Source organism: Echiichthys vipera (assembly GCF_963691815.1).
Source record: "Echiichthys vipera genome assembly, chromosome: 20".
Lineage (NCBI taxonomy): Eukaryota > Metazoa > Chordata > Actinopteri > Perciformes > Trachinidae > Echiichthys > Echiichthys vipera.
Window position 1 is genome coordinate 4117825 of NC_139845.1, and position 12500 is coordinate 4130324.

Here is a 12500-nt window from a genome sequence, read left to right on the forward strand (position 1 = left end):
AGCAACGCAAACCCAATATTAAATCTCCTGACATAAATATCCGTCTCTTTAGCTGCTAAATGCACCACTAAGTTCCTAACCATCTCGTCTCTGTGTCTGTCTGCTGCTTTATCAGAGGCTTTTCACCGAAAATGACGCTATGACATAAAATTAACAGATGCTTAAAGTGAAATTCCGGCGTAAAATCATCATCATCCCAGGGTCCTTTTACACAGAAAACAAAGCACCAATGGGCTCCTTCCTTTGGGATTCACTTTGGTAATCCACTTGAATGGACTTTACTATGAGAGGAGCTGGTACAGGGGCCAGTAGGTAAGTCTTTAAAACACTCTTTTAACAAACTCTGGGTTCACTAACTAGTGGTTAAAAAAGACCTTTGAATACCTTCACTGTACTGCCCCGAGCTAATAAAAAAAAAAAAAAAAAAAAAAAAAAAAAAAAAAAAAAAAAAAAAAAAAAAAAAAAAAAAAAAAAAAAAATCCAATTTCCCCGTGTGGGATTAATAAAGTAATTCTTCTTCTTCTTCTTCTTCTTCTTAATCACTGTTAGCCTCGTCCGGCTGTTAGCAACTCTCCGGGATTTCTCCGTTAATTGATTTTGGGTCGGATTACACTTTAATATTTAAAGTTCTGATGCAGCGACACGCTTCGTTTCAAGCTTCAAACTGATGTAAAAGCTAAAAAACTGCTTTTGTTTAAACGCTCTGAGCAATAAAACACATTTCTTCGTAGCATTTACGTTGTTTCCACATTACAACGTAAAGCTCATGAAGACACCGAAGTCCAAAGAACGACTTAACAACGGGATCATCCGAGGTGCACCTGAATGCACCATCATCATGTTACATGTTAACCGCATATATCCAAGAACGTGACTCTCAGACAACATTCGTTCATTCATCTTCAACCTCTTGTCCCTGTCGGGGTCGCGGTGGGGCTGGAGCCGATCCCAGCTGACATCGGGCGTGAGGCGGGGTCCACCCTGGACAGGACGCCAGTCTATCACAGGACACATAGAAACTTACAGAGACAGACAACCATTCACACCTACGGGTGATTTAGAGTCATCAATGAACCGAACACCTGCACGTCTTTGGACTATGGGAGGAAACCGGAGAACCCGGAGAAAACCCACGCAGACACGGGGACAACATGCAAACTCCACACAGAAGGGGCCCAGCAGGGATTCAAACCTGGAACCCTCTCGCTGTGAGGCGACAGTGCTAACAGCTTAATCAAAACTTGTGAGCGATTCGGTTACTCTGTGCGTGCATCTCCCCGTCTGCAGAACGGACATTTGCCTTTTTACGTAAACACGTTTTATCTCAACGAGTTTTTGATTTCCCGTCAGATTCCTCCTCCGCGTGTGGCAGGTATCAGCCTCCGCGCTGTGTGTGTGTTTGCATTCACACAATAGGCGGCTGATTAGAGGACTGCAGGAGGAGAGGGACGATTAAGGGAGAGATACACGACAGAGGAAGAGAGAGGGACGATAAGCAGATGGAGACAATGTTTGTTTACAGGAAAACGCTATGAAACCAGATGTTTGATAGTGAGGAGAAGAGCGTGGTCGTCCAGGGTTATTTCAACAGCAGCGTCTGTAACGGTGTCGGAGCAGCTCAAGAGACCGGAGCAGAAATTACACTAAATAATGAATAAAGTGATTATTCTGATGTTTAACCGCCCTGAAAATGGTCTAAATGCTGTTTCATAAGTGTTAATAACAACTCAAGAGTATATTTTTGAGACAAAGTGGGTATGTTCACGAGTGAGGGGACGATGGAGCGTGAGTTTGGCCGGAGAATCGGAGCAGCGGGGGCGGAGCTGCAGTCGCTCTACCGCACCGTTGTGAGGAAAAGAGAGCTGAGGAAGACAAAGCTCTGGATCTACCCTCAGTCCTGGTTCCTACCCTCACCTGTGGTCCTGAAAGCTGGGTCAGGACCCAAAGAACCAGGTCGCGGGTACAAGCGCCCGAAATGGGAACTCGGAGTAGAGCCGCTGCTCCTTTGCGTTGAAAGGAGCCAGTTGAGGTGGTTCAGGCATCTAGTAAGGTTGAACCCTGGGTGCCTCCCTCATCTTCAGCCTCTTATCCGGGGTCGGGTCGCGGGGGCAGCAGCTTTAGCAGGGGACCCCAAACTTCCCTTTCCCGGGCCACATTAACCAGCTCTAACTGGGGGATCCTGAGGCGTTCCCAGGCCAGTGTGGAGATCTAATCTCTCCACCTGGTCCTGGGTCTTCCCCGAGGCCTCCTCCCAGCTGGACGTGCCTGGAACACCTCCCTAGGGAGGCGCCCAGGGTTCATCCTTACCAGATGATCCTGAACCACCTCAACTGGCTCCTTTCAACACAAAGGAGCAGCGGCTCTACTCCGAGTTCCTCACGGATGCTGAACTTCTCCCCCTCTCTCTAAGGGAGACTCCAGACCCCCTCCTGAGGAAACACATTTCACACGCTTGGACCCGCGACCTGGTTCTTTGGGTCCTGACCCAGCTTTCATGACCACAGGTGAGGGTAGGAACCAAGATTGACCGGTAGATCCAGAGCTTTGTCTTCCTCAGCTCTCTTTTGGTCACAACGGTGCGGTAGAGCGACTGCAGCTCCGCCCCCGCTGCTCCGATTCTCCGGCCAAACTCACGCTCAATCGTCCCCTCACTCGTGCGACCGGTACGTAACCGTGACAGGCCTCAAAAGTTGGTGGGATTAGAGAAAAGGTCGCAACTTGGAAGACTTTAAGATCCTTTTTTAATGAAACTCTGTGATGTTTGTCTTCGTTTAGCTACAAAAGAAAGACGTCAGCGAGTATTGAGCTCCACCGTGACACTTTAAACCAAATATTCATACATTTATTAATAATATTGTTCTGTTTATGATGATTGTAGTTTTCTGTATGACTCTATTTTCAGTGTGAGGGGCTTAAAAGTTAATTAAGCAAATTTAAATAAAGGAGGAATGTTAACGTGTTTTCCCTCTGAGGTTTTATGGTTACTCATTAACACACACACACACGCACGCACGCACACACACACACACACACACACACACACACACACACACACACACACACACACACACACACACACTAACACACACACACACACACACAAACACACACACAGGGAAACCAGCAGGAAGGAAAACTGTCGTAAAACATTTTCCAGTGTGGGAACATTTCTCTCCTCTGTGTTTGAGTTCCACACTTTCTCTCCCTCTTCTTCTGTTCTGTCGTTCTTTCTCTGGCGTGTGAAGAAACGGGATTTAATGCTTTCACCTCTTCTCTCTGTTACGTCACCTGTTATTATTTTTAGTCATTTTGCAACCTTTTATGGTGGTTTTGCATCTATTTTTAGTCATTTTGCATCTTTTTGTGCTGGTTTTGCATCTATTTTTAGTCATTTTGCGTCTTTTTGTGGTGGTTTTGCATCTATTTTTAGTCATTTTGCATCTTTTTGTGGTGGTTTTGCATCTATTTTTAGTCATTTTGTATCTTTTTGTGGTTGTTTTGCATCTATTTTTAGTCATTTTGCATCTTTTTGTGGTGGTTTTGCATCTATTTTTAGTCATTTTGCATCTTTTTGTGGTGGTTTTGCATCTATTTTTAACTCTTAAAGCTTCAAATATTTAAAATTGAAGGAGAAAAGTCAGGCCTGATTTGTTTCAAACCATAAAGGTCAGAATATTTAATATTACATCAGCCAACAGACACTTATTTCACAAAGAGTTGACGCGGTCATTAATGTGACATCCGTCACCGCCCCGAGGCGTTAATGAGTCTCCATCAGAGCTACAGAGAAAGCATTCCTCTCTGTCCTGGACTCTTTCTTTACTCTCCCTCCCTCCGTCCTCTCTGTTTTCTCTCCGCCGGTGTTTGTCTTTCCCAGCAGACAGGAAGTCATGACCACTTCTTCTCTGTCAATCATTCGCCGCCTCTCCCTTCGGCCGAGCCAATCAGACGGCGGCAGAGGATGAACTTTGACTCGTACTGTACAGACACTCGGTGGTTTTCACAGACAGGACGTCCAGTTTACCACAGGAGCTTTAATAATTACAGTCACTCGTCTTTACTGTTTCTTACACCTACACAGCAAATGAATCCTCCAAAACTCAGAAAACGTCTGTTTTTAACTGATTTATTGATCAGGTGATTGTTTTTTATGTCAAATAAGTGAAAACTGAACTTAAACGTGTACTAGAAAGTGAAATAAATGACCCCAAAGAGAGTTCCTAGAGGATCTGAGCGGTCACAAGATGGTTAAATAGTTAAATAACCTTTATGTCAGACTTGCAGACTATGCAGGGTTCCCTAACTTTTCTCCATTTTTGTCTTTTTTCTTATGAAATACGACTTTCTGGGGTCTAAAAAAGCTTCACTCTGAGCAGGAAGACGCCAAAATAACTTGATAAAAACTTTGACAGTACAAAGAAAATGTCAATAACACAGGATCAGGCTGATACGACTAGAGATGACATCTGAAAACTGCGTTACGCCAAATCTTTGACAGGTAAACGAGGCCTATTGATCCACTTCCTCTGGTCGCCAACATAAACAGTCACACTCACTTCCTGCACTAATAAAACAGAGTACATGACTCCGTGCTCTGGCCGGCTGCCCTGTGAGATCACTGTCACTGTGATGACTGACACAGGCGTGTGTGTGTGTGTGTGTGTGTGTGTGTGTGTGTGTGTGTGTGTGTGTGTGTGTGTGTGTGTGTGTGTGTGTGTGTGTGTGTGTGTGTGTGTGTGTGTGTGACGTGTATAGACACAAAAGATCGGTTACATGCTCAATATTTCCTCAGCCCAACTGAAATTGTCCTCTTTAAAGGCACAAACTGAACTGTTTTAATGGAAATAGAGTGATCAGTTCACGCACAAGTGCATTTAATCACAATATAACTTTTTTAACTTGCACAAGTTGGTTCTACGCTTTCATACTTCCAAGGTTTTCAATCAATTTTTGTCATTTTGCAACTTTTTATGGTGATTTTGCATCTATTTTAAGTCATTTTGCATCTTTTTAAGGTGGTTTTGCAACTTTTTGTGGTGGTTTTGTATCTTTTTGTGGTGGTTTTGCATCTATTTTTAGTCATTTTGCGTCTTTTTGTGGGGGTCTTGCATCTATTTTTAACGATTTTGCATGTTTATATGGCTTTGAATGCATTTTGTGTGTCTCTGTCATTGTTTTTTGTCTCTATGTGGTCGTTTTGTGGTTGATTTGCATTCATTTTTGGTCGTTTTGTGTTAACTTGTGGTCATTTGGCCTCTCTTATGTGAATATTATGTGTTTTTTTCAGTAATAGTTAGATGAGTCGACATTATGAACCCCTGGGCCTCCGACTGAGGTGGTTACATGAGGTGTTTTTATTATAGAGATTATTGAGGTCCATATAAACACAGCTATGGACTCATCATGGATTCAACCCAACACAATAATTTGAATCAAAAGTTGAATAGTCACTGAACTGTTCAACTACATTTGTCACAGAGACACTTGTAACGTAATAAAGTTTATATTTTTACCACTGAAATACAAAAATCTCACTGTCTGCAGCTTCAGGGAGAATCCAGTGAAACACTTTGTCTCGTCTCACGGCTGCAAATCATGTCATTATCTCCGACATTCAGTTTCTAGACGGCTCCTCCACCACAAACCACAGACAGACACTGAGAACTGTGTGTGTGTGTGTGTGTGTGTGTGTGTGTGTGTCGCCCTTTTTAGATGCGTCAGCTTTTTTGAAACAAGGAAAAACAGAAGCAGAAATACTGTCAGAGCTCTGCAGAAAGAAGCTGATGGGAAACAAAAAAGAGACCAAAAGCATGATGAAGTAATTCCCACGAGCAAAGCACATTGCGGCCGTCGTCCCGCGCTTTGTTTTGACGTAGAAGTGTTCAATCGCATCTGGAGGGGAAGACTTTGGATATTTTGAAGCGTGGCTGTAACCGCGAGGTGCTTAACCATATTCAGTGTTGCGTAACGTAAACGTGACACAGGAGAACTGAAGGGTCAGGACCCAAAGAACGAGGTCGCGGGTACAAGCGTGTGAAATGTGTTTCCTCAGGAGGGGGGCTGGAGTCTCCCTTAGAGAGAGGGGGAGAAGTTCAGCATCCGTGAGGAACTCGGAGTAGAGCCGCTGCTCCTTTGCGTTGAAAGGAGCCAGTTGAGGTGGTTCAGGATCATCTGGTAAGGATGAACCCTGGGCGCCTCCCTAGGGAGGTGTTCCAGGCACGTCCAGCTGGGAGGAGGCCTCGGGGAAGACCCAGGACCAGGTGGAGAGATTAGATCTCCACACTGGCCTGGGAACGCCTCAGGATCCCCCAGTTAGAGCTGGTTAATGTGGCCCGGGAAAGGGAAGTTTGGGGTCCCCTGCTAAAGCTGCCGCCCCCGCGACCCGACCCCGGATAAGAGGCTGAAGATGAGGAGAACTGAAGCTCTCGTCAAAGCCACCAGACTCCATTCACAAAAACTGTATTTAAACCTCACAGAGACACAGGAGCTGCTGCTGCTCTACCTCTGTCTCCATCTGTGCGTAAGTTCCTAACTCTTTAAAACACCAAAGTCACACAACGGAGACGGAAACTCTGTGAGGTAAAGTTACTGTTTTTGTCAATGGAGTCTGGTGGCTTTGACTGGGGACATTTAACAACAGACTGTGGGGGTCTGCACTTGTACATAACTTATCTTGTTCTTTGCCCTTTGCAGTTTGTACTTTATTAGTTTACTGTTTGTGTTGTGTGTTGTGTCTCCTGTGTGTTCAGTCAGTCTGTAACTTTGTGTTTTGCTGCTGCCGACCTGAACAGGTCTCTCTTGCAAATGAGACCCTGGGTCCCAATGAGATTTTACCAGTATTAATAAATAAATAAAATAGAATAAATAAGTAGAATAAAACGTCCTCTTCTCGGTAACACAGTGACTGTGGATAACTCATACGGCTGTTTAAAGTACCTGCCTGTTTACTTCTGCTCTGACTAAAAACATGTTATTGTTCATTTTTCCTTTACACTTAAACAACCTTGGTTTTGTTTTATTTTATAATATTTTCTAAGTATTGGTTACTCAGATAAAATATCATGTGTGCACTTTTAAAAATAGAAATACATCTACGGTAAACAGTAGGCTATATGTAAACAGACAGATGTACCAGCGAGTCTGTCAGCTCTCCACACACACACACACACACGCACACACACACACACACACACACACACACACACACACACACACACGCGCTGACCCCACTGTTTCCAGATGCAAACACACCAAAACTGTATTTTTATGAAATAACTGACGCAACCTAAAAAAGCCAAAGCCGCAGCACTGTACTCAGCACTACTCAGCACTACGAGTGTGTGTGTGTGTGTGTGTGTGTGTGTGTGTGTGTGTGTGTGTGTGTGTGTGTGTGTGAAATATGCTGAACTAATCCTCCTACAGACTCGCTGCACCCACAAATACGTTACCCGAACACACACACTGTTAAAGTTACTGAAGCACCACAGAGATACAGTTGTGTAATATCATAATACACTCTAACATGAACCAGACACACACACACACGCACACACACACACACACACACACACACACACTCAGAGGCCATTCTTGGTGAGTGATGTATTATGGGTGTGTGCACCGACTTTGGGGTCCAACGTTTTATCGAAGCAGAATGGAATTTGAAAAACAAACGTTATCGTCTTGTTTTTGTCGCGTTCGTCACATAATTATTATCGTTCATCATCATTTAATCTTCTCATCAGTTTCTTAATGTTCAAATACTTTCTTTCTGCACGATCATCCATCTAATACCCTAAAACGATCGGTTTATTACGACGTCGGATGAATAAAAGCAACAAATCTCAACAAGATTTGGCTTTTTTTGGGCTTAAAAACGACTTAATTATTAATTAATTATCAATAAATTAACTATTTCAGCTCCACATGTTGTGTTTTATTGCTGCCACTTCACACACACATCATCCTCCTGTTATTCATGTACTTGTACTTTATATGATGTTCTTTGACGTGTCGTTATGTTGCATTTAAATGCCGATTTTTAATGTTTTTTCTCAGTTTCACACATAAAATTCTTCATAGTTATTCTAATAAATCGGCTCCACGCTGCCTGTAGGAAAAGACTGGGTTAAGTTTATTAGTTAATTCATTGTTGTTTGATAAAATATGTGTTTTTACTAAATAATAATGTGACAGACGCAGCGAGTGACTCCTCTGCTGCATACAGATGTTTGACTGCAGCGCCCTCCTGTGGTGATGAACTGTAACTACACTGACAAGTTTTATAAAATCTAAATTAAATTACCTTATTATCCTGAACCAGGTTTAACCATAAATACCTAAAAGATGATATTTTGTGTTAAAATTCAGACTTGATTTTACAAATGTATTCATTATTATACCATAAGTATGTAGTTATGTTTATAAAGCACAGTTTAGTTTTGTCAGTGACTGATTCAAGCTCAAGAATTTAATATTAGCTTAACTGTTAACACAACAACGATGCATTTAAAATATATATATAAATAGCACCTTTAAAAAGCAGAAGCAGGATGCTCAGAAGACAATACAACAACAGAGATTTATCGTGAATAAAAACTTATAAAAGCAATAGAAAGACAATCATGTAAAAACAATTTTATATAAAACAAAAAGGGTTTTAAAAAGTGATTTAAACAAAGTCCTGAAACTTAAGTGCAATAAAGGGAATGAACTCCATCTGCTGAGGAAGATCATGCGATATGATCGAAAGCTCGACTTTGTGTAAAACCGTAAACGAGACGTGAAAACCAGACATTTGGGATGAAAATGAGTTTTAATATATATCAAAATAAAGCTCTTTCTAAACCATGAACAATCAGTTATTAACTCAAAAGACCTGAACACAGCAAGGGGCATAAGTGCTCTTTAAAAAACAGGAATATATATTTTTAAATAAAAGTCAACAAGGAGGTGCAAAACAACTTAAAAATAGAAGTAAAATGACCACAAGGAGGTGCAAAGCAACTAAAAATAGAAGTAAAATGACCACAAGGAGGTGCAAAGCAACTAAAAATAGAAGTAAAATGACCACAAGGAGGTGCAAAAGAACTAAAAATAGAAGTAAAATGACCACAAGGAGGTGCAAAACAACTAAAAATAGATGTAAAATGACCACAAGGAGGTGCAAAACAACTAAAAATAGATGTAAAATGACCACAAGGAGGTGCAAAACAACTAAAAATAGAAGTAAAATGACCACAAGGAGGTGCAAAACAACTAAAAATAGATGTAAAATGACCACAAGGAGGTGCAAAACAACTAAAAATAGAAGTAAAATGACCACAAGGAGGTGCAAAACAACTAAAAATAGATGTAAAATGACCACAAGGAGGTGCAAAACAACTAAAAATAGAAGTAAAACAACCACAAGGAGGTGCAAAACAACTACAAATAGAAGTAAAACAACCACAAGGAGGTGCAAAACAACTAAAAATAGAAGTAAAACGACCACAAGGAGGTGCACAATGTACATTTAAGCTGTGCTCCTACTGTGGTGTAATTGACTCATTAAAAAGTCCTGTTAGATGCAGAATCTACGGGGAAACGTAGCGTGTACTCACATGTGGCGGCGTGTTGTTGTTGTTGAGCTGGTCCTGACTGACGGGTGACGCTGCAGGGTGACAGTCCAGAGACACTCGGTCCCGACACGCAGCGTGACACGCGTACTTACAGCCTGCAGAGACACGGGGACATTCACTCATTACTAACCAAACACGTAAAAATATACCTCACTGTGTTGAGTCGCAGCTCTGACCAGGAAGCTGTTATTTGTGTTTGCTGTTAAAGGGAAACTCTGTCCGTCAGTATTTGAGGGGGAAATCTAAAGTCAACAGTATTTCCTTAATGCCACGTGTGTAAAGTCAGGCGTGAGGTGTGTAACGTAAATGCAAATCATCCCCTGATACCAGGAGTCAGTGGTTCAGTCGAGGTCAGAGTTTCCCGTTTGCAAATGAAAAGCAACAACGTGCAAATTCAGTCATACGGACGAGGTAAAGTGTGTCAAAGCAAGGTCGGGCAGCGTTTGACCGGTATAACGCTCCCATTTAGCTTCTCTCCTTACATGACTGACTGTAAATGCCTCTCTTGTGTTTATGCTTCTTCTTGACTTTTGCAGTTCTTGTTTGTTTTGATGTTTATTGTCATTGTTTTGCATCATGACTGTATAAAAATGGACTCAACGTCTCCGTCCTTGTCTCTCAACTTGATCCAATCGTCCTCGCCTACGGGTCGTTAGCCTCCTATGCTAAATACTTCCAAACAGCACTTTTGCTTTTTATTCATCTCATCTCATCTTCAGCCTCTTATCCGGGGTCGGGTCGTGGGGGCAGCAGCTCCCGAGATCCCGAAGGATCTTGTTCACGAGTGAGGGGACGATGGAGCGTGAGTTTGGCCGGAGAATCGGAGCAGCGGGGGCGGAGCTGCAGTCGCTCTACCGCACCGTTGTGATGAAAAGAGAGCTGAGGAAGGTTCTGGATCTACCGGTCAATCTTGGTTTCTGCCCTCACCTGTGGTCATGAAAGCTGGGTCAGGACCCAAAGAACCAGGTCGCAGGTACAAGCGGCCGAAATGGGAACTCGGAGTAGAGCCGCTGCTCCTTTGCGTTGAAAGGAGCCAGTTGAGGTGGTTCGGGCATCTAGTAAGGATGAACCCTGGGTGCCTCCCTCATCTTCAGCCTCTTATCCGGGGTCGGGTCTCGGGGGCAGCAGCTTTAGCAGGGGACCCCAAACTTCCCTTTCCCGGGCCACATTAACCAGCTCTAACTGGGGGATCCTGAGGCGTTCCCAGGCCAGTGTGGAGATATAATCTCTCCACCTGGTCCTGGGTCTTCCCCGAGGCCTCCTCCCAGCTGGACGTGCCTGGAACACCTCCCTAGGGAGGCACCCAGGGTTCATCCTTACCAGATGATCCTGAACCACCTCAACTGGCTCCTTTCAACGCAAAGGAGCAGCGGCTCTACTCCGAGTTCCTCACGGATGCTGAACTTCTCCCCCTCTCTCTAAGGGAGACTCCAGCCCCCCTCCTGAGGAAACACATTTCGGCCGCTTGGACTCGTGTGTTTTAATCTCAATGAGTTTGTTTACCTGCTTAAATAAAGGAGATTAACTGGTTTTATCTTGTCTGCAGAACTGCTGGGTGTTGTTACGCGTCAGCTGGAGGAGGCTGAGGCTGCACCGCTGACAGCAAAAGTAACAATACTGGTTTTTAGTACCGATGTTTTCCGAGTATTGATTTTTTTTAGTCCGGTCAGCGTTTAGTAAACTATCACATTTACTATTGATAACAATATATTGGTGTGAAACCGTTACGACAACTTAGAAAACTCATCGTAAGCAAACACAAGAGCTGCAGTCAGGCGACCAGACGAGCGATGATAAGGACGTCCAGGTCAGCGGGTCGTCCCGTATCCATGACAACAGCCGATATCAGGCTCTCCCGGACGCATCGGCATCCATCGCTGCTATCGGGAAACTTACACGGCGATGTGAAAACTTTTTTTACAGAACATAAAATGAAGAAAACGCTGCTTAGCGTGATTTAAAAACGTGTTTTTAAGCTTTATTTTTTATTTGTTTGTTTGTTTTTGTGTTTATTTCTAGAATTGGTCGACAATTTAAAACACTTTGTGTATAATAGTAGTTAAATATACTTTAATAAAATTACATTAAACACACACACACACACAGACACACACACACACACACACACACACACACACACACACACGCACACACACAACCTATTGAAACACCGAAGAGAGAGTGTGTTTCCTACCTGGCGACCTCTTTTTCACGTGCTGTCCGACTTTATCCGACAATTTGCACATGGCTGCTCCCATCTCCCATCTTCATCTCACACACATCCTACACACACACACGCGCACACACACACACATGGGAGTAAATCACGCATACACACTCGCTCCTGCGGTGTTGTTCGGTGTGTCTGTTCTGGTTCTGCCCGACATTCAGCCTCGATCAGACTTCAGATGCTGATTTGCGTTCGGCCGCCTCTCTCTCTCTCTCTCTCTCTCTCCCTCTCTGTGTTGTGCTGAGTGGGTGATTTGACAGTCAAATGGAGGCCACAGTGTGATTGACCCACACACACACACACACACACACACACACGGGGAGAGGAGGGGTAGACGCAGGACTGCTGACTCAGGCGTCCACAGTCACTCTCTCTGACTCTGTTTCTCTTTGCTCTCTCGCTTACGTCGCTTGTTATGACTGCCGTGTCTCCCCGGTTTCCTGCTGTAACTCAACTCATCCGTTCATCCTCTCATCCGTTCATCCTCTCATCCGTTATGACAATGAACTTGATCCACATAGGAAGAGAGGAAGAGCCTTTATCATCCCTCCATCCCAGTATACACCATGCATGTGTTTTTACTTTTGGATGATTCATCACTCAGTCAGGGAAATAACTTGTTCCTCTAGTGCCACCGTGATGTTAAAATT

The 12500-nt window shown here is 43.5% G+C and overlaps 1 protein-coding gene across 1 annotated transcript in view; it reads right to left on the reverse strand.

The window, feature by feature from the left end:
* The window catches only part of rassf3 (Ras association domain family member 3), a gene marked incomplete at its 5' end in the record, with an annotated part of 79132 nt that overhangs the window by 54733 nt on the left and 11899 nt on the right, over positions 1-12500 (reverse strand). The window contains one exon of the mRNA XM_083935582.1: positions 9603-9715. Within this exon, the coding sequence (XP_083791708.1) occupies positions 9603-9715 (113 nt within the window). The remainder of the gene's footprint in view (positions 1-9602; positions 9716-12500) is intronic.